Source organism: Mollisia scopiformis (assembly GCF_001500285.1).
Source record: "Mollisia scopiformis unplaced genomic scaffold LY89scaffold_29, whole genome shotgun sequence".
In the NCBI taxonomy this organism is placed as follows: Eukaryota; Fungi; Ascomycota; class Leotiomycetes; order Helotiales; family Mollisiaceae; genus Mollisia; species Mollisia scopiformis.
In genome coordinates, this window is record NW_017263609.1 from 249130 (window position 1) to 273058 (window position 23929).

Sequence of the window (23929 nt, forward strand, 5' to 3'; positions counted from 1 at the left end):
TTCGTCGGACTTTGGGAAATTTTATTTTTGTTAGACAGCTCGTGCCCACTCCCTTCCTTGACGTCACCAGGCATTATCTGGAGATTGGCTTCTGTCAAAAACACTAAGAGTCTGCCAAACAATATCATAATCTCCAAAGTCCAGCTGAGACGGGATCTTTTGGCCAGACTCTTGACTGAATTTCTTCGTTTCAGGAGGCCTCTAGTGAGTCATCAGACGTGCGAAAACCATGAGGCTGACTGCACGCTGCCGGAACTGGGCAGAAGGGCGGCGGGCGTTGATATTCAGGACGACCAAATGCGAAATTACAGAAGCTCTCTCGCACGAACATTGTGATTCTGTGAATGTCCGAAGATTGAGGGACAATCAAACTCCGTCCGACTTTCCGTTTTGCGGTCGCGAGCTTCGCCGACATCTTTTCCGCTTTCACAGCAATTTCCTATTTGCTGGTTTGCTGGTTTGCTGTCGCTCGCTCTGCCTCGTTCGGTCTTGGCCGTTATCATCGCGATGCTCAGCCACAGCGGTTCCATCGGCTTTCGCTTCTCATCCACATTCGCGCTGCATTTCCCCCAGCTGATTTCACTGCCTCGTCAGAGTTTTCATCTCAATCCTCAACCTGCGTACGCATCGCGAGCAATTCTATCCAGAATCGACAGCGATTCACATCGTTCTTTCACGTCTATCATGTAAACTGATTGCTCATCACGACTGGCCGACTTTGGCTGTACGTGTCGTCCTTTTTCTGTCACCGAGAGCTCGAGATGGTGTTGGGTCGCTTGATTTTGGCACTTGCCCACTCGCCCTCAAGCATCACTGCCCCAAAACTGCCTTGCAGGGAGCCTGACCGACGTCAAATAAATAACAGGGCTTGAGGCGCCACTTAAAAGGGCTAAGTGAGATCTCTATTCCCGATTGACAACGCAACTATAAGAGAGGAGGGCCCGCCACCTACAGCAAATTTGCTTGCGCTGCTACACCAAAGTCACTCGCTCCATTCCACGTCGCAAGCAAACATTCAACCCCTCAGCCTTGAGTCCCCTCGAGACCGAGTACCATAACCACCACGACCTCCATTACTTAACTACTCACGACATCCAGCAGATTTTTGAGGCAAGCTCAGTCGTTGACAATCAGAACAATGGCCCAGCCATCGCCGTCCACCGCTCAGCAACCAACTCCTACCTCACCACCCTCCCAACAGTATCCCACCTATCCTCTTCCTATCCCATTCGAGAAGCAAGCCAAAGCGTTGCAGCTTTACAAGCAATATAAGTTGGAAAAGACTTTAAGCCAACAACCACAATCTGCGACCAGCAACCACCACGGTTTTCATCTCAACATCCCAGCGCCTGCACCTCCACGTTCAACGACATCTGTCGGCTCATCGAGACACCACCGAGCTCTTTCGATATCGACCAGTGCCTACGATGCAGTCACAGACCTGTCCTCGGTAGTCTCGTTCGACGATAATGAAAGCCCTACTTCGCGTGGCAGACCCGACGAATTGATGTCCTTCGACGGCAAGAAGATTAAACAACGGAGGAGGAGCAAACTCAATCCCACAAAGCGAGCAAAAGCTGCGTTAGTACGGTGGCTTGGTTCATGTTGGGTCTGTCGCAGTCGCAGAGTTCCGGTAAGCTTTGTGCTACACCTTCTTGCTCGACTACGTTTCTGATATGTTCTCCAGTGTCCATTAGAGCATCACGACATCAAGAGCCTCGAAGAATTATGGCAAGCCTCCGAAGGGCAGCGAGCGCCGCGTAAGACTAGCTCCTCTGGCTCGGATACATCCCAAGGGACTACAACTTTTACCGCGCCAAAGCAAGAGAACGCATCCAATGCTTCGCAATCCGACGCCCTTGTCGGTATTGGTGCAGATCTGCTAGAGGACCTTGGTAAATTTGATACCACATTGGATATCCAGTCGCCTGCCGATGAGGAGCAACGCGCAAGAATACCTGCGCCAGCTACGATTAATTTTGTGGCACCGAACTTGCATGTCCTTGACCCTAGTCCCTACTCATCTTATCAGAATGGACAAATGGTTGCAATTGGGGTATATCGCAACGGGTTGTTCTACTGTCAGCATCTTGGTGGACTTTGCCAAGAGTATTTCGACGACGCCGAGATGCTTCAAATCCATTTTGAATTTTTTCATTTCGCATTCACTCGAATTGATCCAGCAGTTCGGTATATCTGCTCAACAAGTAATTGTCTGGTTATGAATGAGAATCCCACTGGACCATGTTACAATTGTGGGACGCACAATAGCATTGAACCTTGGATTTATGGGCATTATATCAAAGTCCCATCATTTCAACGCCATGCTCCTGACGGCCAGCCAGTCCAAGGTTATGATGCTTTCCAACCTCCTTGGTCGTATTCATTTTCTAGCCCCAACTCACAATGGGATTCTGATGTGAATGGAAACTACACTGATTTCAACGCACCGGGAAACTTCACATTCAATAACAATAACGCATATGGCGGAAGCCCATACGATTACAATGCATCGCAGGATTCCGACAATGGCGGTGGTCAATCGCCGGCAAATATGTTCGGAGGTACACGGTATCTGTCTCTAGATACCCACACTACTCCTCTCGTCTTGTCTGCCAAAGTGGAACAAAAGTGTCAACGTCAACTGTATCTCGCCCTCGGCCTGTGCCTCGTAGTCTTTGCGACAATTGGGCTGACACATGATTGGATCCTTCCAAAGGCACGAACAGTCTTTCTTCCCGCTACCATTGCTATGAACTCCCATCTTCCTCTGGTTGGGTTTTTTGGTATCGTAGCTTCTTTCGCGACAAGTTTTTCGGCCAAGCATCTTGCTGGTCAGCGTTCTCAATCTGTAAGTTCATTTCTACCTCAAATGTCTGGTCAAAGTTTCTGACTTTTATATTAGAGAACTCAATTTCCGTTCGAGGCCATTGCCCATTCCAAAGTACCTACCTACTTTAGACAATCAAACCCCCTCACTTATGTCCATGTCGGTGATTGGTCATGAGAGCATCATTCATACGTCTTTCTCTCGTCTCAATGCCATCAACGAACGATTCATGATTTACGAATCATGTCTATACCCAACTTTTGTTACAACGAATGATGGCCCACGAATTTCCTTCCCGTCGTAAAATGATTAGCATAGTAATATCTCTGGCGTTTGGTGGGTGGGAGCATCGCTATAGATTTTTGGTTCAGGGCATAGACGCGTGTATCATTACCTGCACTCTCCCAAGAAACAGTCCTTTGGGGATCGTTGCGGTTAGGACACGGGCGTTTTATACCAAGTGTGCGTGCTTTTTGCGGGTGTGTGGTTGGGATATTTGGGGGTCGGTGATGATTGTGATGGAAGTAGATGAATTAATTCTTGACAGACATTCAAATTTCGTCTCGAGTGAATTTATACTTGAAATGTTGGTGCTCAAAATCTGTGATGTGGCGGAGTGAATGGTCGGAACGAAGTGAGGACTTTATACCACCTCTTCGCTTCCACCTCATGGTTCGCCTTTAAATGGTACTTGACAGAGGATTTGCCAATAATATCGAACTTGGTCTTTTCCGTCGGGTCCATTGGTCTCGATAAACTATGTCCACACTGAAGGACCTGAAGATGAATTGAATGTGGGTTTATCACGCGTGATCTTTGCCGGAGTTGGTCTGGCTTTAGAGCACTTGACGATTCATCGATGTTGATTTAAAGTGTTTTCTCCCCGAGAATGGCAGGAGCGGATGAACGCAGAATAATTCTGTGTAAATAGTGTGATATCAATACTTTGACTATAAAAAGGTAAGAATCTGCTGACTCTCTAAACCCAGCTTTGAAAATTGGTATATGAATGTGCGATTGTGAATGCGATGCTAAACTGTCGTTGGTGGGGTTCTGCGAGCGGTGCTGCAGTGTGCATGATTCTTACTCGTACAATACCTGACCCTTTGTGTACGTAAATCTCCCAGGATATGAGGGTCGATGAGAGTTGGAAAAGAGGTATGTATCGATAATTTCTTTCGGGGCTACATGAGTAGGAAAGTTATAGAGGATCAGGGTGTGCGCTGGAGTTATTCACTTAGTGAACGCTCAATTCTAATATCCGTCAACATGGCTTTGATTAACTTAAAAAGTATGGGGCTTTGTCACATATACTATTTATATTGTTTCTTTCTTTTTAAGATGCATCAAATTTGTTGGTAGTGTATCAATTAGATCTCTGCAATCTGAAGGGGTGGTGCTAAGTGCCTGAGGTTTAAGGCGACAAACCTTATTTCGTCCTCTAAGAATTCTAGAGAAATTATGTTTAATACAGTTGGTTCTTTAGACTACTAAGGACCTTTGTCTCAGATTATATTAGTTTCTATAAGTAGGTAGTCAGGATGCAAAGTGAAAAGCGTGAGCATTCACTCAGAGCCCGCGCTTACTAAGTGACTAAGAGTAAGTGATATACTACCTAGTTTAGCACGCAACCTTTGAACAAACTTTAATCAACTATTGATACAAACAAATGATGATATCAAACAGCCTCCAGAAGCTCTTTACTATCTAAAGGTCGTGGCTTCTAAAGCTACGGTAGGCCTTCAAAGCAGAATTTCAAAACGCCTGGCGGGACTTAGTGTTTTAGCGCAATATCGGACTTAAGCCAATTGTCGTGACCACAGAGAACAATCTTCGAGCACAATAAATATGAAGTGAGAGATTGTCAAGATGCAGCAACCCTATGAACGTTTGCCGTTCATGCAGATGCCTATGCAGAAGAGAGATGCAAGGTTACCTCGAAATCGCACATGGTCACAGAGATGACCCGAGCCCAAATTCTGAATGAGTCAGAAATTCGGAGTACGGTACACTAAAATGAAGCGGATCAAGCCACAGGGTTTTATCCACTCCTCCCCAGAAAGTCCCCCATTTTTTATGAAATGCATATAACCTTTGCTCTGCCTCTGGTAATGGAGGCCCTTCATGTCTTTGAGGGAACAGTCACAGCTCGTCAGGATGTGTGAATTGGGGACGGGCATTGGTCAATCCGTAGCGGGTTCGAGGGCAGATGGGCTTGTGGGGAGTCACTGATGATCGAGCTAAGCCTCTACAGTCTCGCCGCTGCACAGATGGCACCGCCTTGTCACAGCATCCAATAATGAGACACACTTCACCGTAAAAGAGGGTCCTCTTGCTTCTTCGCCGTTTCCTCTTCTGGTCCGGCGAGAGTTCTGGGAAGCCTGGCACTTTCTGCCTCGCATGAGACGGGACACCACCAAGGCCACTTTCTTATACTGGACTTTTCCCCAGAGACCATCGAGTTCTTTCTTACTTCGTAAGCAATCTTTATACCTTCCCCGAACTCATCATCGTTCATTGTTGCTGGTTTGGAATCGCAACAACGGTCAAGAGTCACACGGCAATATTTTCAAAGTGCGACCTACCCTCTGCACATTACTAAACACACTCCACCAACGATAAGCTATCGCGAAAGTCAGCGCAATGGCATCCACTAATCATTTCACCTCTTTCACAATCACCCAGCCTTTCCTGGGTGCTCCTCTACAATTCCAGCCTGCCCTGGGCTCCAAGGAACTTGAGGACTTGATTGATCTCTACGTTACTGGTTCAGCATCTAAGTCGAACAAATTGTCCGAGATTACAATTGACTTCTACAATAGTACGTTTTCACAATCTCCCCGAGTTTCGAGGACATTGGGGAGCCGACTAATGTATGAACAGATGCAACCGTCGACCTCAATACCGGTGCCCTCACCCGCACGTACAATGTCCTCTCTCAATGGTCTACCAATGAGCAGAGCCCAGCTTCCCAATCCTCTGGATTCTCTCCAGTCTTTACCACAAGCCCTGGCTCTTCTGCCAACTTTGGTGATTCTGGATATGGCTCCTTCAGCATGACTCCTCCGTAAGTCGTTTCCCCACAAAGCTGGTACAATCTTCCTCAACTAACTATTTTTCCTAGAACCAACACTCGCGGACGAGTTACGAAGAAGCCCCGCAAAGAGACCAAGAAGGAGGAGACCAGATTGCCTGGTTTCTCCATCATGACCAAGGACGGCATCGATGTTACTAGCTCCGCTGGTCGGGGAACAAAGACAAAGGAGCAGCGCGAGCATGCACATTTGATGAGAATCATGAAGGCGTGCCCAGACTGCAAGCGCAAGAAGATTCGCGTATGTTTACCCCTTTTCTCGCTACAAAGGTACTTCGCTAATCGAGTCTGCAGTGCGATCCATCACATCGAAGATCCGAAGATATGTCACGCACATCTACCTCTACTACCAAATCCTCTTCTTCCTCGTCATCTCACCCGAAGCCGAGTCCCCCGAGTACAATGCCGTCCTTAACACCTCAGACATCTTATGCATCAGGTAGTACGCCTTCATTCAGCCCATCGAATGCAATAGACGACTTCGTTCTGTTCCCTGAAGACACCTGGAATACTGATATGTCTCTTGCGGGTCTTGAGACTCAAGACTTGGGCCAATTCAACTTTGATATCAATGATCTGAACCCATTCCCACAAAACTCGTCATTCGACTTCTCAGTCGATTCACAATTGTCTAACTTCCAATTCGACAACAACCTTGGCCATACCCCGCTCATGGCGGATCAGTATGGCCTGGATCAATGGGCAAGTGCATTTGGCGGCGAAGAAATGCCAGTGCACACACGACCACACGAATCAAGCCCAGCCCGAGACTCTGGAAGACTGGATTCGAGCTTCCAAACTAGCTGGTTATATGATGTACCAGATGTTTCGCCAACAACGACAGAGTCGCTAGCACAAGGCTACTTCCCAGATGGGTCTCTAAGACAACCACAGCCATTCCAGAATGCTACTACTGACGCCAGTCCATTAACATCAGCATCGGATTGGAGCATTCTTGAGGCAAGCATGAATGCAAGCCCAGCTTCTCAAGACGCCAGCACACCTGCCTCGTCAGAATCACAGAGCAACAGTCAAATCCGCACTAGGAAGAGACGTGCTGTTGACGATGATAGTGCAGAAGCTACGCTACCACTTGCGAACCAACGAGGCTCCGGATCTGGCATCGAAGTAGATCCATCAGATATTCCACACCCAGGAGGCGATGGCAATTCGCTGGTCTCATCAAGCAGCCGACAAGGCCGACTCTTCACCCAACGAAACGCTGTACCGCAAGCCAGCCTCAGGACATTGCCATCATCGCCCGTTATATCGATTGCTGCCTTTGCAGAATCTTGTCAAGCCGCCTGTGACGCTCTAATGAGCATCAGCTCAGCACCAGTTGAAGCAACAAGCCTTCGCCGCGATCTTGAACGACTCCAATCCATACTCCACCAGGTACAGTCAGATAGCGATGCCCACTTACCAAGCACGGTACTCCAAGAACTACCGTCCTTGTCCTCGCGACTCCAGGTCATATCTGCACCGTCAAGCGAAGTGCTGTCGGATTCCGCCCAGCGACACAGATACAACAAACCGGACCCTGAGATCCGTGCCGACTACCTTCGGGAATGCCAGATCCAGGCTAGGCGTATTGTTCGCTCACTATGTGCGACAATCAACAGCGTCCAGGCTCACAACACTGGAACAGCTTCGTCGACCGATGACCTAATGCTCACTTCTGGCCGTAATGTCCACCTCTTTGCTTCGGCTAGCAGATCGCCTTCGCCAGAGTCAGGTGTACAGATGTGGGTGGAAAGTACAAGTCAATGGCAGATGATGAGTGACAGTCCTAGTCCAATGGACGACAGCACTGCTAGTGCGAGTCGTGCAAACGTCCAGGCTGCTGTTGCTAGCACTGTTTCGAATGATGAAGGCCGTGCTGGATATCGTTCACTGTCTGGTGGCGCTGTGCTTATTGCTAACGACTTGGCATCTGATGGGCCACTGGCTTCGACCGTGTCTGAACAGCAACCACTGTCACAGAGCCAACGCGGGGGAGACCAGGTCTCGACATCGTTGCCATTCTTCGATGAAGATTTGGACTTTGATGTACAAGTCCACCGACACAGGAGTCACGCCCAAGCAAATAGTGCTCCAGCTCTGGATACTATCAACAGTGCGGCATCCACACTCTCACGAGTCGACGATCTGGCTCAAGCTTCGTCGTCCCCCCAAAATCGTGACCTCCAAGTTCGCCGCACGGAAAATGCTCCCCCCTCTAGCACTCTCCTCTCGCCAGGCACCGCAGCTCCGACATCTCTGGTACAGTCTACTGCGAATCCCCAAGCCACCGGACTGGCCATGCAAACCAGTCCCGACGCACCACTTGGGCTTCCCGCAACAACCACTACCGGGCATCAGACACAATCCTTGGCTGCGCATCAACTGCTCCTCCCACTTCTCGCAACTCTATTCGCTTCTTATATCGTATGCCGTCCCCCCTTTCCCCCCTACCCTTCACGTCATACTAACGAATATCCATCAGGCTTCTTCAAACAACGCACTATCGCCCTCCTTGCAATACCTCCTCATCCCCCTCGCTCTCTCCTCCCTCCTCTCAACCTCAATCTTCGCCTGCTCATCAATTTTCCTCGCCGCCCTCTCGTTCAATAACCTCGATCTCCCCAGACACGCTGCTTCGCAATGGGTCGGCAGCGACCCGGTCGTCGCTATGGTTAAACTTACGCTCTGCGCTGTGCTTACGGCTCAGCTACCAAGGTTCTTGGTGTCGAGGGCTAGAATGGGAGTCGCTGTTATGGGGCTCCTTTCTATGTTTGATGGACAGGGTTGTCGGGGGACGGGGACGGGGTCGTTAAGTACTTATTCGGAGGAGGGGGAAGGGAGGTTAACGCCAACTCCGGAGTGGTTGGTGGAGATGAGGGAGTTGACGCCTGTTGTTGTTGTTTAAAGGGGAGTAGGGTGATGGGTGTATGAATATATATGGTGATGGGTAGTGGGACGTTGAGTTGAAGATCTGTTGAGATTATATGATCCAGGGTAATTGATCTTCTTCAACGGTATACTTGTTTGCTTCTCGGGACGTGAGTGATGTTATCTGGCTGCAGTGTGAAATATGATGTTCACTTGCTGGTAGGAGACTTGATGCCTTCCCGTGATCTATCTCAAACGCAGAGTATCACTCAAACACGAACCTCTCCCCTCTCACCACCAATTAAAATCCTCTTCCTCCCATAGTTCGTCATCTCTGCAAAGCTCAAGCGCTAGCTAGAACCTAATGCCTTCAACCCACGTTGCCTAGAAACAAGCACTTCATAGAACTCCCCACACTCCAACCCACCAGACTCACGCTTCCCACTGTTATATGTAGCGCCGGGTCTTTCGTTCGTTAGCACAACGCGAAGTGTTCAGATTGGAGACACCCATTGCAATTTTCGCCATCCTTCGAAGCACCTAGCCTTTCCGGCTAAAGAATTCATTCATTCCATCACACTACTGTACGTAAACCTTAACCCTCATAGTCCCCATCGTTGAGCTCTCCTTATAGTATTGCATGGTGAGTCTCTTCTCATGCCACTCACGTAGAGTAGACTTGCTTGGCTGGGAGATGCTGATTTGATTGCGAGGAAGAGATGAATGTGCTACTAACATCTTTCTCTAGCAGTTAGTTATTGTAGTGAGGTGTTCTGGACTCGGTCACAAGGAGTCAAAGATGGAGGAAGAGAGAAAGCAGGACGCTGGCAACAAGCACAATCACAATCATCCCGTTCTCACCAGCACTACTCGGCGTTTATCGGCACTTGCAACCAACGTAAGATGATATGAAAATGTTAATCCATTCGCTATTCTCCCATCCCCAAAGCAAACCCAACGCCTTGTGTGGAAAAATATAAACACAACTCCTCTATCCCCCCGACCCAACCCATCCCATTCCTCCTCACACCACACCTACGACCTCAAAGCCCTCAACCGCTCCCCCAACCCATCCTCCTCCACCTCCGTCGGCCCACTCTTCACCGGCGCCGCACTAACCGCCTTCGCGCCCTCCATCTCCTGATGCAGCTCCACGCCCGCCTCATCCGCAACCTGGTTCATCAGCCGATCGACATCCTCCTGCGGCGTGCCGACCGCCGTCGCCGACGTGGTCGCGTTCTCGTAGTAGCCGGTTGCGACGTCCAGGTCTTCGAATTGCGTTTCGAAGCGGTCCATTACTGCGGAGATCTTTTGCTTTTATTAGTCTCTGTGATAGTGGAGAGATGCTATTAGGGGAAGAGGGGAGGGGGAAGAGAGGATACCTTCTCAAGATCCATAGCCTTCATCGCTTGATCCATTCCCTTGACCACATTCATCATGCTCCCCGTCACCTGGCGCATCGTGACAGCCGTCTGCACTCTTGATGCCACGGCATCGATCCTACTGCCTAGTCTCAACAGATTCAGCCGTTCATTCTGTTTCCGGATCGCGTTCTGGGCGTAGATTTTCGCGATGTCGTTGTGGCCTTGTTGGATTGCCTGGGTCGAGCGTCAGCGAGCGTCTGAGTTAGAGGGGTAATGGGGAAGAGGGGCAGGTAGGTACCTTCTTCAGTTTATCTTTCTCCGTCTTCTCGTCTTTGCTGGCTTTTGCGGCTTGGCGGTTGAGTTGCTTGGCTGTGAACTGTGGACGAGGTGTTAGTAGGTAGGTAGACCCCGCGGGAGATAAGGATGGGTGGGGAAGGAAAGACCTTGAGGTTGAAGAGCGCTTTTTCGAGGCCCGACATCTTGTGTGGTGTTTGCGGGGAGTTGTATTGAGAGGTGGAGTTGAATGCGGAGCGTAAGGTCGAGGATGAGGTAGCCTTGTGGTCGAGTTGGCTGGCACGAGGCGAAGCAGCGAGGGTTGGTGACGTGCGCTAGTGGGAGGGCGGGCGGTGTATGGTGGCAGTATTTGATGCTCTAAATGTACCCCTCTATTTCGACACTTGAATAATGTACAATGTCCATTTCCTAGTTTCTACTTTTCTACTCACAATTTGTCTTCTTCTCTTATTCACTCCCCAAACACCCAAAATGCCACCAAAACCCAAACTCAACGTCCAGAACTTCCCCCGTCCACCCCTCATCGAACGCACCCCGCGGCACCTCCAGATCAAATGGCACGGCCAAACAATCGCAGACACAAAAGATGCTTTCTGGATCCTAGAAACTTATCATCCTCCCAGCAAGCCCCCTCTCTCCTCCCCCTTTCCTCCCTTCACTAACAAACTCCCCACAGCATATTACCTCCCACCAACCTGCATCTCTCTCCCGTTAACCCAGACCTCTAAATCCACCTACTGCGAGTGGAAAGGCTGGGCGACGTATTACTCGATAAAATCAGACAATGGAGAGGAAGTCAGGGATCGGATATGGAGTTATGAAACCCCGAATGAGAGGTATGGGGCGTTGAAGGGGTATGTGAGTTTTTATGCGGGGCCGTGGGATTGTTTTGTTGATGGGGAGTTGGTGAGGCCGCAGCCGGGGGATTTTTATGGGGGGTGGACGACGGGGGAGTTGGAGGGGTTGATTAAGGGCGAGGGGGCTACGAGGTGGTTGTGAATTGGGAAGATGGATTTGTATTATTTGGGTATGTGTGTATATTGCTGTGAGGGAACATCTTCATTCGGTGGATTCTTGCCTTTTTTCTAAAAGAAAATTGTATCATTTAGCTTATGATTTATTGCCCTCCGCGTTTCGAACATGTATCTCCTAGTATGGGACAAATGAAACTTCGTCCTTAATTCCTCATGCTCGGCCTCACAAGACCCTCGAAGTAAATTCGAGGATCAACGTACCCTCCTTCTAAGCGACCATGACATCTCAAACCGCCAATTAAAGTTATTAAAGAAGAGGACCAACCTGACAGCAAAAACTATGCAGCTCTGTACGCTTCTATTACCTCGAAAATAATGAAGGGCTCAACTCAAGTTGCTCGATGAGAGCATGGCATCCTCCAAATCAGCTCATCTTCCTCTCCTAGATTCAAACTCAAGTGCGAGAAAGGTTGCTGGTTGATAATGAGAGCAGGTAGGTTGGGAGTTTAGTGGTTAAGGGAGGCGAGTAGATTTTGGAGAAACAATTCGTAGGATTAATGAGTTGGATGCAGTTTGAAGTGAGGGTGGTCGACCGAATCCTTCGATTTGCTTTGCTTTGCTTTGTGTTGTGTTTTGTGAGGTGATGTCTGGATGTATCTGTGACCGCGAATCCATAGAATGGTCGTATCCATAGAATTTCTCTTAATTCCATAGATTTTCATTCTATTCCATAAAATTAAATGAAATCCATAGATTTTAAATCTACAAATTATTTTTAAAAATATTGAAAGTATTAAAAATATTGAAAGTATTAAAAATATTGAAAGTATTAAAAATATTGAAAGTATTAAAAATATTAAAAAAAATCGAAGAAAAATAAAACTTGGCCCGAATTCGTGGATTTAGAATCTATGGATTCTATCCGATTCTATCGAATAAGAAAGTTTCCATGGAATTGGTTATTCCACGAACTCGCGGTCATATTATCGATTTGGAGCCGAGAGCGAGGGTGGAAGTTTAGACATCACCAAGATACCAGAGAGTTTATTCAAACAAGTCTTCTATTCAACGATAGAGACAGCTAGCTATACCTATATTACACACCGACCACCCATTACCATGACCTCTTGCCACTTTTTCTCTTCTTCATATATATCACATGGCAGACTGCCGTAAAGTCCCAAACCAGGACCAAAATTTTTCTTTTCCCCCCAATTCGTCACTACCATGGTATCGAATGTAAATGTTTTCAAAACGCCCTATTAATGCATGTACATATACCTCCCCACACTCTCTTCCCCCTAGCTTTCCTACAAAGCCAGAACAGCAACCAGCATCCCAACGACAACACTGCCGAACGCAACGGTGCTTCGCCCAGCACCAGAGGTGACTTGCTGCGACGGCGTAGCAGAAGCTTGGATGGTGCCGTTGCTAGCAGACGTCCCTGACGCAGCGACGATGAAGGTCGAGCTAGCGGGGACAGCAAGCGTCGTGCCGGCTGCGACGGTAGCGGGCGCTGTCCCGGCGACGAGGGCCGCGGATGCGGTGCTCGAGCCGGTGACGGTTGTGAAGATGACTTGAGGGACGGTGACTGCTGTGCTGATCACTGTTGTGGAGCTGGAAGAGGGAATGACGGATCCAGCTGAGATGCCGGTAGTTTCTGTGCAAGGGACCACGAGGGTGGTGTACACTTGGACCGTGGTGACGGGGATAGCTGCTGTCACGGTGCCAGCTGCGGTAGTGGATAGGGAGGTAGAAGCAGCGGTGATGATAGCCGGGTTGCTGGAGACGTGGGCAGCGCAGATACCTTGGAAGTAGGTCTGGGCGCTGGCGATCTCGTCGTCGGAGGCGCCGTAGGCGGAAAGGCAGGCGAAGATGTTGGAGACGAAGGTGGACGAGGGGCAGTAGCAGTCCGAGTCGGTGTTGGAGGTGCAGCCCTCGGAGAAGAGCCAGGTGTTTAGGCAGGAGGGGAGGACGTCTGGGCAAGGGGCGGTGCTTACGGCGCCGCTGGAGGAGGTGGTTGCTGATGCGGATGGGGTGGAGACAACGCCTTGGGCCGAGGTGGTGCTTCCTGCTTCGCACTTGGTGCAGACGGTCTTGGTGGTGGTGATTTCGATTGTGGATGTGGATACTGAGGTCTCCAGGGAGGTGCTTCCACTGGTAACGTGGGTCAGAGTGACAGGGCAGATAGTGGTGCTTGTCTCAACGACAACGGTAGTGATAACCTCGGACTCAGATGGAGTAGTGCTGATGACTGTGGACGAAACAGCTGCGCTAGAAACAACAGCGGAAGTAGTCTCGACGCTAGATGATACTGAGCTGGATTCAACAACGGATGATGATGTTGATGCAACTCCAACGGCACTGGATGTAGTTGAAACAGACTCGACAGAAGAGGAGACTGCGAGACTTGAAGTCTCAGTCTCAGTGACTGGGCAGATAGTTGTAGAAACGGCGACGGAAACGGTGGTCAACACAGTCGAGCGAGCTGGGCAGTTTGTGACAGTCTCAGCGCATGAAATGATAGTTGACACAAAGGTTGTGAAAACTGTCGATGTTGTGAAAGCGGTAGTGGATGGCGTGGAAACGGCTACGGTGGTCTCAACGGAGCTGGACTCGACGAGGGTGCTTGATGTGGATTCGACGACCGAGCTGGTAGACTCGACCACAGAGCTTGTGGTAGACTCAATAGCCAGAGTAGAGCTGGTTGAAGCAATGCTCTCTGAAGTACTTGAGGCTGGGACGGTCATTGAGTAAGACACTGATGTCGTGGTAGCAAATGACGAAGCAGGAGTAGTTGCCTTGGTGGTCTCCTTGGTCACTGAAGCCTTAGTCGTGGTGGAGTGGTAGACAGTGCTCGAAGCAGTTGAGCAGTCGAAACCAATGGAGTGGACACCAATGCTGCAGCTTGATTTGCCCGCTCCGCTTCCAGAAGATTGGCTTGGGTAGACGACGGTAACGTTCTTGGCTCCACCACATTGTGTGTTGGAAATTGTGGTACCCCCAGTGCTGCAGGAAGACTTCTGCTTGCAAGTGGTTCCACCAGGCATGCTGTAATGGAACTCAAGTTCACAGTCGAATTCAACAGAGACCTGGAATTCAGTGACGGAGAAAGCAGAGACGTCGGAAGATGAACCACAGCCGAAGCTGGGGCAGCTAGAGACATCAGTGGAAGCAGATCCAGTGATGCATTTGTCCTGTTGATCGTCAGACATGTTCTTATACTAACATACGGTCATCATACCTGGAAGGATCGACCAGTCAAGACATCACGCTTGGAGCTGCCGCCGAAGGAGCTGGCACAAGTCCATCCCTCGAAGCTGAAGTCTCCATAGCTAGAGAAAGAACCAAGACCGAGAGAGCTCCAGTCGAAACCAGAAGATTGCTGGCTGTTACACTCGTTGTTTGTGTTGGATGGGCAAGAGAAAGCAGAGGCATCGGAAAATCCCTGACATGATCAGCATATGAGTATCTCACTCATGACCTAGACACTTACAGCAGATGCATATTGAACAGTGGTTGCCAAAGCGGCGATGGTTGAAAGTGTGGTCCTCATTTTGAACGTAGAACAGTAACTGACTGTAGATCAACGAAAGTCTTGCTGTGAGAAAATAATGTGGTTGTTGTTTGTGATATCGATATGAGATAGCGAACGTGTGTCTGTATGCAGTATTGTTTGAGATGATGGTATGAAAAACAGGAAAAAGGAGATAGAGAAGCAAAGAAGCGAATGACTTTGCAACTCAAGAGATCAATGCAATTAAGTAGATAGAGGAAAGGAAGACCTGGGCAGGATAGAGAGGAGAGGAGAAAAAAGGCACAATAGGCGGATTCTCAGGATACATTATATCTTTGGCAGTCGTTGGTTCTCGGAGGTCACGGCCTTTCTTCACAGCCTCCTCTCCCGTCATCCCATGTCGGGCCAGTGAGAGACACCCCTTCCATGCGAGCCAGGATGGTGGAGATCCCGATGGGGAATAGGGAGAAAGGTTCGAGGGTCTCGTCCTCTGGGATCCTTGCCTTTGCGCGCGCGTTGACAAAGAAGAGAAGACGAGAAGGGGCACGAACGGTCGGCAAAGCGGTGGGTGGAGTTGGATGGTGCGTTGGATGGGGTTAGGCTGTCCAGACCCTCCTTGACCAGGGGAAGTCTAGCGGGTGGTTGAGGAGGCTCGAGTGTCACCACAGGTGAAACATGAAGAAACCTGCGCCAAGAGCTCCCGCCGACTAATGCAGGTACGCCCGCTGAGCGCCCCTATAGAACCTGAATTAAGGTCCAGGAGTCGCCATCGACCCCAGTCCTTCATGCCTGCAAATTGTCCGATTTGTCTCCCGATTCATGGTCAGAGCTTCGAAACCAAGATCCATTTGGGGTCGGCGGTTGCTTGATGCGACATCGTCGGGAGTCTTGGGGACGGAGAATCTTCTACTTTGGATGGCCTCAGTCTGAGCACGATGTGCACCCGGGACCTGCTAGACGAATACAGTACGTCCTGGGCTCTTGGGGTTCTTAGACCGCCGTCCATTCGAGGCCGTTGGAGCAGGATGAGTTAGCCATCCCATGATTCCCATCCAACATCCCTCTCAGTGCCATGTGAAGTCGTACCAGATGCAGTCGGCGTTTATCCTCGAAACAACGGTCGATGATCTGATGACCAGATGTCCGCATTTAGGCCAACGCATCTGTCCTTCAGCGTCAGGCAGGCGCATGGCAAGGAAAATTAAAGATGTTGTTTTTAGAAGTCGTCGGTCTCCCCCTCCCAGGGGCCCGCGGCTGCAGAATCGCTGGAAGCGAGCCGAGATCCCATCCCTCCCTCCTTTTCAGACGCTGGGAAACGGCTGGCTGGCGATGGCAGGCGCCTGCCTCCTTGGCGGTCCATTGGTGGACTTTCGACGTTTCAAAGTGTCACCGAATCAGATCCAACCCTCGATTTCTGTGACAAACACAACGAAACGGGCGTCATGAAAAAAGAACCATCCATTCGTTTAGGATGTCCGTTTCTCTGACAGACATATTTGCTGTTCCCGAGTTCGAGATGAATCGGAGCACGTGGAGAATCGACTGAAGGTTAATAGAAATTATGTCTCTCTCCACTCTCGGCTCGCAGACAAAGAAAGAGGTCAAAACCTCATTCTGTCTCTCGGAAACCGGAACGCAACCTCGGAGAGCGCTCGTTGGAGTGTCACGGACATGGCATGGCATGGCTCGGCTCAACCTCCAAGCGACCTCGATGGATGGATGGATGGATGAATGAGCAGAGAACCAGAACCAAACCAGTCCAAGCAACCAGCAACTTCACCCGAGACCCATCGCATCACACCCAACTCATCCATCGCTGTACCAAAGAAGAAAGATCTCCAAATGAACTCTCATTTCCTCTGCCCACAACCGGCGAGCTTTCTCCACGTCATCCACCGATCGCCTTCATGGGTCGAGTAGAGTCTCCTCACGCATAAAGACTGTTCAGCGGGTTTCCTGACCTAAATCCGTCATAGTCGTCGGTCGAATCCACCAACGTGCAGATACGGATGCAGGAACCGACCGGGGATCGAGGAACTGTTCCTGTCTGTGCTGCGAACTAGATGGAAATGGAAGCAAAAGTTAAACTCCGAGGTCTCTCCATCTTTCCACCGCAGTTACCAACAACAACAGGCAGAATCGAACGCTGCTGCTTCGCTTGCGCTTCCCGCGGTGCGTTGGAGGCGAGTTCTAATCTGTTCTGCTCCTTCCCGTACCGTCTCGTATCCACGTATAGAAATGCCGCTGTTGCGTTGCGTTGCGTTGCGTTCTGTTGTCTGTCTCCCATGTTGTGCCATGTTGTAACAAAGCTGCCGAAAAAGGCACGTTTCCTGGCTCTAGATCTCCTCGTAAAAAAAAAGTTCAAATACCGTACCACCCACATGAAACGAACCAACGAACGAACCGCTCACCACCACCACCATCAGAAAGAAAGCCCATGTGGTGGCTGCGGGGAGATCGAGTTGTGAAACGACCAGTGAGTGATGCATGCGCGGGAAAGGGGAGAAGGGAGGGCTTTTGGGGGGCTGTGCAAGTAATTCTCTTGGCGTGTACATACATACCTAGGTACAGTACAGTACTTTATCTGATGAACATAAAAAATCGTTTGGGATTATGCTGGCAGCACAAGGAAACGCATAACGAAACGGAAAGTTGTGATGAACACAAGAGCCATACTGTAGCATGAAGGGGCTGTGAGGAACTCGTGTCTTCCTTGGGAAAATCGGATCGTCGTCATGCTTGCTTGGTTGCTTTGTTCGGAGGGTTTGTTCATGCATTGAGTGAGGTTTGAGGGAGATTGTGTGGGGTTGAAGGGGAGGATGGTTGAGGCTGTGTTGTTGGTGATGGGTGTTGGAGAGCTTGGCGGGAGGGGAGGGGAGAATACGAGGTGTCTGTGTTTCATGCCTATGGGAAAGGGAAGAGAGAGAAGATGGGAATTCGGATTGGCAGGGGGTGGTTCACGTGATCGACCTTGAACGTGCCCGAAAGGTTGTTGGAGATTCTGCTTCTCTTTTGTTCGGGGGAAGATATGTTGGGTATATTTCTGGATGTCAAGTCCCTATACTATGTACTCGTTGTTCACTGACTTTTGCTATATTCTATTTCTCTCTGTTCCAGAGGATCGCTTCCAAAATTCCCTACCACTCCTGGCGCTACGACTTACGAGGTCATATCAATGATCAAGATGTCACTTTCTGATCTTCTCTTCGAATTTCTATTAAATTGTATCGACCTTCTTCATCCAATTCTCACTTCGTTATCTTCTCATATAAATCCAGGAAGGCATCAAAATCAGGCAGCCATATTTTGACACAAGTGTCGTCTCCTAGTCGCTTGACAGGAATTGGTATCCACAACTCTTCTTCTTACGCATGGTCGTTATCAATCTCTCACCCAAAGAAGGCAGCAACTTAATTGATAACCAGGCATCTACAATTTGATTTCAAGCCCCGCATACCAATTATATATATATATATATATCACTCTTCTCATCCATCCTTTCCTTCCACCAACACCAAAGACAACATCTGATTATCTTCATCTCCTCTTCACACCTCCCAATTGAGAGCCTCAAAATGGCCACCACCTCCCCAGAAGAAGAATTCACCCTCCTCCCCCTCACCTTCCCCCAAGACGCCGCCGAAATTCTCCGTCTCGACTACCAAGTCTACACCACCTCCCCACTCCACCAATCAACCATCACCACGCTGCCCTCCCTCTCCCAATTCATCACCGACCGCACCCCCCACATCGTGTCCCGGTTCGCGAAACCGGGTTCCTTTGGCGCAAAACTCGTTTTAGCATCTCAGCCCGAGAAAATGGTGTCGTACGTCGTGTTTGTGGCGCCCGAGAAAGATGTCAGGAGTGATGAGGAGTGGGAAAGGGATTTGAAGGAGAAGATCGAGAAGAGGGATGATAAGGTGAGGAAGGATGTGGTGTTCAAGTTGATGGTGGAGGATCGGAGGTTGAATGAGGTGTATCTGGGGAAGGGGTATGCGGGGCGGTGGTGGGAGTTGCAGGGGCTGGTTACGGATGAGGAGTGGCAGAGGCGGGGATTGGGGACCAGGCTTGTGAGGTGGGGGATGGAGAGGGTGGAGGAGGATGTTAGGAGGCGGAATGCGGAAGGAGATGGAGAGAGGGTGGAGGGGTGCCATTTGGTTGCTAGTCCGGAGGGAGCGAGGACGTATGAGAAGGCGGGGTTTGTGAAGGTGGGTGAGAAGGAGATGCACGTTAAGACTGCGGGAGGGGAGAAGTATATTCATGCTTGGTTTGTGAAGAGAGTTGAGTAATTGGACCCTCTCCTCATCATTCAGAGTTGAGATTTCTGTTTCCCTACAACTTTCCTAAAATAGAACCATTTTCCGTCCCTCCTTGATCTCCCAACCTAACCTCCAACTCACGACCTAAACTCAAACAATAACCCCCTCCCCATCCCTCCCATTATACTGCACAATCTCCATAACCTTCTCCTTCGCCTCCCTCCCCACCACCCGCTCAATCAACCACAAACTCCCATCCATCCCACAACTCACGCCTCCACACGTAACAACCCTCACCCCGCCCTCCTCCCCCGTCCCATTAACCACAAACCGCTCCTCCAGCACCTTCCCCCTCCCATTCAGAATCTCCCTAAACTTCCCATAATAATACGGATGCGTCGTCCCCGCCAATCCATCCAACACTCCCGCCGCCGCCAAGAACAACGAACCGGTACACACGCTCATCAAGATCCTCTCTCCCTTCAACGGATCATCGTCCTTCCTCTCTTTCTTCGGCAACGAGAAGAAGGCTTTGATCAGTTCTAACGGCTCGGTTTTTCCTTCTAATACGCCGGGGGAGCCGCCGCCGGGGATGATCAGGATGTCGTAGGAGGAGAGGGTGGTGTAGGCGGTGGAGATGGGGATGTCGGGGTGGATCTTCAGGCCTTGGTCTGTGGTGATGAGGTCCGAGACGGCGGTTAGGGTGGGGAGGAAGGCTTTTTGGGGGGAGGAGGTGGAGGGGAAGTGGGCGTGTGAGAGGAGTTCGAGGGGGCCGCAGAGGTCGAGGGTGTCGAGGTTGGGGTGAAGGTGGTAGAGGACTTTGAGGGGGCGGGGGGTTGTCATTTTGAGTTGAGGATTAGGAGGATGGGGATGATGAAGGAGGATTACGCAGATGATAGCTGTGGATGGTATCGTAGCACTTAAGAGGGGGTGGTGTTCATGTGGAATCGGTGATTATGAGTCGAAATAAGAGATAGTAATCAGGAATTCGTCAATATATACTCTTGGAGCTTTTGGCTCTCTCTTACCTTCTGGACTTCTCAAAAGTGAATGTTATGACTCAAACTATGGGGCTAGAGGCTGAGAATGGAATAATTGTCACACGGCGGCTCAATATATAGTTTCTCGGATGTACCGTCCTCTGAGAAGTTGAGGTTGTCTCGGATATGGATGTAGAGGAAGTCGAGGATGTCGGTATGCGGGGTAATTTTAGGAAGGGAGGAAACGCCGTGGTGTGCACCAAGTGGCGGGGAAGGTGTGGGGTTAGAAAAATACATCCTTTCGGGAGCGCGTCGTGGATGGGTTTCCATGGCATTGCCATACTTCTTGGATTGAAGCCACGCTCGCTATCAATCCTCGTCGTTCACTCAGTGGTGTGGAAGTGATGTTCTCCATATTTGGATAACATTGTCGGACAGGAAAGCAGATATTGAAGCGACTTTCAAGCTCGAGAAGCTATTCAGACAATATGGAAGGACAAACAGGAAGGCTCGCTCAATCGCCTAGGAGATGAAGCCGCATGATTGGAATTGGGATTTAATAGAAGAATGTGAGCAATGGCAACAGATATAACATCTTCAGGTATGTATTGTCTATGAATGCGTTCTCGAAACGACGTCAGGAACTGATATACTTACAGGCCTTTCGGAACTCTGCCTTCCTCTCCACAATGAGAGCTTTGAACTAATTTCCACCTCAAAATCTCTCCTTGAATGATACTTGCTGCAAGCTCCTCGACAACCTGAGCTGATTGCACGAAGATCGAAATGGCAATCTTGGAAGATGTTCAATAAGACCGACTATGGAGCTGGCAGATCTTTACGAGGCACAAACGGAGAAGATGGAAGTAATCTGAGCGCCGAGAAAGGCGTGCGATATAAACACGCAAGGAAATGTGAAATATTATGTCGCTTGTCAAGAACGGATTTTACTACAGCAAGATCTCGGAACCTGGAAGGAGGTGTTCAACATGCGAAACGCACGAAAGGTCATGCAATATCGGGGCACAGGTTTGACGGTCTCTCGACTACATTTACTCTGCCATCTAATGTCTCACATACTTAGCGGAACAGCATGATGAAGACTCGGCCGTTTCCTACTGCATCTCTCTGCCCCTCATTCAAAACAACGATCTACAACTTCCATTGCCGAACCCACAGTTTCAGCCATGCAGCCGATACAGCAGTCATCTCAGAAGCTGTAGGACTATCCTGAACAAGCCTCCCAAATTCGTATCTGGAAACGCGTTCGGTATCCTTCTCGCTCATCAGTTGAAAGAAGTCAAGAACCTTCACGGCAGGGTTCGTTTCGACGACAGCACCTTTCTTTTCGCGGCTACTCTGCTCCAGCATACTAACCCATTCCTTCAAGGTCACTGTTTTCTCTACCCCAACAAAATTTTGCACATCTGTCCTTACTTCTGACCACGTTATGGCTTTTGGGTTGACCAGATTGTAGACCGAAGTCTGACTTGTGCCTCGATCGTCCTGCTCGAGAATTTGCTCCGTCAACTCAATCATGATTGACGAGAGCAGATCTACAGGTATCCAATCAAGCACTTCCATGCTTCCTAACGTCGCTGGTAGAGCTCCCAAATATTTGGAGCTGGCAACTAGACTTGGAAACCATTCTTGCTTATTCCAGAAACCCTTCTCTGTCAACGGACCAGCAATCTGACCCGTTCGGAGAACCGCCGTCGTCAAGCCTGTGGTGTTGGAATAGTTGTCCAGAACGTGCTCACTGACGAATTTGGATTCTCCATAGCCGATTTTCTCGGGGGCTGCGAAATCTTGGATGATTTCCTCAGGAACCGTTTCAGAAGGATTTATATCAAGCCAGTTGAGAGCTGTAGATATGCTCGAGATGAATATTACTGGTGTTCTCTTTGTTGACTTTGTGCTGAAATCAAGCAGGTTGCGGACACCCTGGATCTGGGGCTCAAAGGACTCCAGTGTTAAGTTGAAGTCGACTTTCCAAGCACTATGGATTATGACTGTGCCATTTCTCAATAATTCAGCGTATTTCTGCTCTCCCAAACCGAGGTCCGGCTCTGAGAAGTCGGCTTGGAGAAAGTCGACTCGTTCGTCAAAATCTGTGTTCAGCCCACGAACTCGATTGCTTTGCTCTTGCCTCTCTCGAGCATCTGCAGATCGATTCAAGCAATAAATTTTGCTTAACCGGGAAGGCGGCAAGGTTTGCAATTGCGCGAGCAAGTACGATCCCAAAGACCCTGTTGTGCCCGTCAAGATGAGGCTCCAAGGTGCTGAAGATGTTGAAACTCCGTTCGAATGCTTGAGTGGTGATGCTGATGGCATGTCCTTGGTATATTTATCAATCATGAATCTGATGTGGGTGCCACGAAGATTTTCGGCGGATCCGTTCGCCTTGACATCCTCGTTCTGAATGTTCGCAAGACCCATAATTGCTTCAGTCATCCTTTTCACGGACCACGCCGAATAGACGAAGCGAGGATTTATGTCTTCGATTTTAAGTGGTATCTCGCACACTGTCAAAGCAGCTCGAAGTCTTTGCACAATGATCGTCACCAACAGCGAGTCTAGACCTCGCTGGAAAACGTTCTCCGTGTCGCTCAGATCATCTGCCTCTAACGCATGGAGATATATCTGCCTGACAAACGTCGCGATGCTCGCGAGCGTTGTCGATTTCGTCAGGGTCAAACCTTCTGAGAGCAGACTTGCCTCCTGTGACTCGTACAATCTCTCCAGCTCCTCGGCATATTCTCGAACCGTGAGTTGGCGTTGAACTGTCCCCTTTCCCGCTCTCAAGAAAGGCTTTTCTGGCTTCGCAAACAAGATCAAAGACTTCGGAATCTTGGAGAAGCCCGGGGCGATCTTATTCGCTTCCTGGACAACTGGCCAGATGTTGTCGAGAAGCTGGTGGCGTTCGCTTTCAGTCTCTGGGTAGTTTTCCGCATCGATCTCAACCAGCAAGGATGGAATGAATCGATACTCTCCGATGACCAGAGCTGCTTTGATGGACGGGTGTGAACCGATTACATTCTCTAACGGGATGGGATTTATTTTCTCGCCGTTGGAAAGGACGATCAGGTCATCAGCTCGACCGCGGTATTTCCACCAGCCAGGAGCCTCGCTATTCGCTGAGTATAGGTCTTTGGTTCGGTATTCGCTGATGTCTGGAAATACCTGGAATATTGGCTGATATTTGTTGGTTCGATCATCTTTCACGATGACCAGCTCAAAGATGCCATCTGATATCTCTTCGAATCTATATCCTATATCAGAATAAAACTTCAAAGAGTCCCATACTTTGTTATCCCCTGAAAGAGTGTGGAACCAGCCACATTCAGTTGCGCCGATGTAACTTGACAGATGTGGCACCATTTTTGCAAGCTTATCTCCAGTTGTTGGGCGTAAAGGCCCGCCAGCATACGCAACATGCTTGAGTTTCGCAAGATCTTGCTGAGCAGACGGATCTTCTGCAAGCTCAATGAGTATCGACGGTGGTGAGAGGATCATTGTCACCAATCCTGGCTTCAGCAATTGAGCAACATACTCTGCAGTCATTGCAACGTCAGGATGTCCGAGAACGAGAGTCATATCCAACAGGATGGCGTACATGTTGTACCATAATCCGCCTGCCTATGTTCGTTGTTAGCATTGTCACATACACACAGGATGTCCATCATACTCGGGATTAGTGACTTACGTGGAAGCAAGGAAGGAGACAGAGCGCATTCTGGTGATCA

At 49.5% G+C, this 23929-nt stretch overlaps 10 protein-coding genes across 10 annotated transcripts; 6 read left to right on the top strand and 4 right to left on the bottom strand.

Annotated features, from left to right (window-relative positions):
- Nucleotides 1-1138: 1138 nt before the first annotated feature.
- LY89DRAFT_741014 (uncharacterized protein) lies at nucleotides 1139-3007 on the top strand (the record flags this gene model as incomplete). Its single annotated transcript, XM_018220658.1, has 3 exons — nucleotides 1139-1633; nucleotides 1688-2851; nucleotides 2906-3007. The coding sequence occupies 3 exons, from the start codon at nucleotides 1139-1141 to the stop codon at nucleotides 3005-3007; spliced, it is 1761 nt and encodes a 586-aa protein (XP_018063643.1).
- A 2457-nt stretch (nucleotides 3008-5464) lies between these two features.
- Nucleotides 5465-6339, top strand: LY89DRAFT_598037 (uncharacterized protein; the record flags this gene model as incomplete). The annotated part of the gene is made up of 3 exons (XM_018210011.1): nucleotides 5465-5651; nucleotides 5714-5897; nucleotides 5955-6339. Coding segments are annotated over 3 exons (756 nt in total), but the record flags the coding sequence as incomplete, so codon positions are not given.
- Nucleotides 6054-9280, top strand: LY89DRAFT_283032 (uncharacterized protein). Its single transcript, XM_018206469.1, has 4 exons — nucleotides 6054-6100; nucleotides 6383-8351; nucleotides 8410-8965; nucleotides 9019-9280. Exons 2-3 carry the CDS (start codon nucleotides 6441-6443, stop codon nucleotides 8830-8832), a joined length of 2334 nt encoding a protein of 777 aa, XP_018063645.1. The 5' UTR covers nucleotides 6054-6100; nucleotides 6383-6440; the 3' UTR covers nucleotides 8833-8965; nucleotides 9019-9280.
- Nucleotides 9281-9632: 352 nt separating this feature from the next.
- Nucleotides 9633-10688, bottom strand: LY89DRAFT_690340 (uncharacterized protein). Its single transcript, XM_018216077.1, has 4 exons — nucleotides 10603-10688; nucleotides 10458-10535; nucleotides 10178-10393; nucleotides 9633-10103 (listed from the first exon to the last, which is right to left on the bottom strand). The coding sequence occupies exons 1-4, from the start codon at nucleotides 10636-10638 to the stop codon at nucleotides 9831-9833; spliced, it is 603 nt and encodes a 200-aa protein (XP_018063646.1). The 5' UTR covers nucleotides 10639-10688; the 3' UTR covers nucleotides 9633-9830.
- Nucleotides 10689-10845: 157 nt separating this feature from the next.
- LY89DRAFT_283039 (DUF427-domain-containing protein) lies at nucleotides 10846-11667 on the top strand. Its single transcript, XM_018206470.1, has one exon. The coding sequence runs from the start codon at nucleotides 10925-10927 to the stop codon at nucleotides 11450-11452; it is 528 nt and encodes a 175-aa protein (XP_018063647.1). The 5' UTR covers nucleotides 10846-10924; the 3' UTR covers nucleotides 11453-11667.
- Nucleotides 11668-12737: 1070 nt separating this feature from the next.
- LY89DRAFT_741018 (uncharacterized protein) lies at nucleotides 12738-14983 on the bottom strand (the record flags this gene model as incomplete). The annotated part of the gene is made up of 3 exons (XM_018220659.1): nucleotides 12738-14624; nucleotides 14672-14875; nucleotides 14924-14983. The coding sequence occupies 3 exons, from the start codon at nucleotides 14981-14983 to the stop codon at nucleotides 12738-12740; spliced, it is 2151 nt and encodes a 716-aa protein (XP_018063648.1).
- A 1834-nt stretch (nucleotides 14984-16817) lies between these two features.
- LY89DRAFT_283069 (uncharacterized protein) lies at nucleotides 16818-17484 on the top strand. The gene has a single exon (XM_018206471.1). The coding sequence runs from the start codon at nucleotides 17008-17010 to the stop codon at nucleotides 17410-17412; it is 405 nt and encodes a 134-aa protein (XP_018063649.1). The 5' UTR covers nucleotides 16818-17007; the 3' UTR covers nucleotides 17413-17484.
- A 673-nt stretch (nucleotides 17485-18157) lies between these two features.
- Nucleotides 18158-19293, top strand: LY89DRAFT_283071 (uncharacterized protein). Its single transcript, XM_018206472.1, has 2 exons — nucleotides 18158-18318; nucleotides 18370-19293. The coding sequence occupies exon 2, from the start codon at nucleotides 18520-18522 to the stop codon at nucleotides 19231-19233; it is 714 nt and encodes a 237-aa protein (XP_018063650.1). The 5' UTR covers nucleotides 18158-18318; nucleotides 18370-18519; the 3' UTR covers nucleotides 19234-19293.
- LY89DRAFT_283120 (class I glutamine amidotransferase-like protein) lies at nucleotides 19252-20392 on the bottom strand. Its single transcript, XM_018206473.1, has 2 exons — nucleotides 20232-20392; nucleotides 19252-20166 (listed from the first exon to the last, which is right to left on the bottom strand). Exon 2 carries the CDS (start codon nucleotides 20044-20046, stop codon nucleotides 19354-19356), a length of 693 nt encoding a protein of 230 aa, XP_018063651.1. The 5' UTR covers nucleotides 20047-20166; nucleotides 20232-20392; the 3' UTR covers nucleotides 19252-19353.
- An 867-nt stretch (nucleotides 20393-21259) lies between these two features.
- Nucleotides 21260-23818, bottom strand: LY89DRAFT_690344 (uncharacterized protein). Its single transcript, XM_018216078.1, has one exon. It carries the CDS (start codon nucleotides 23799-23801, stop codon nucleotides 21336-21338), a length of 2466 nt encoding a protein of 821 aa, XP_018063652.1. The 5' UTR covers nucleotides 23802-23818; the 3' UTR covers nucleotides 21260-21335.
- Between the last annotated feature and the right edge of the window lie 111 nt (nucleotides 23819-23929).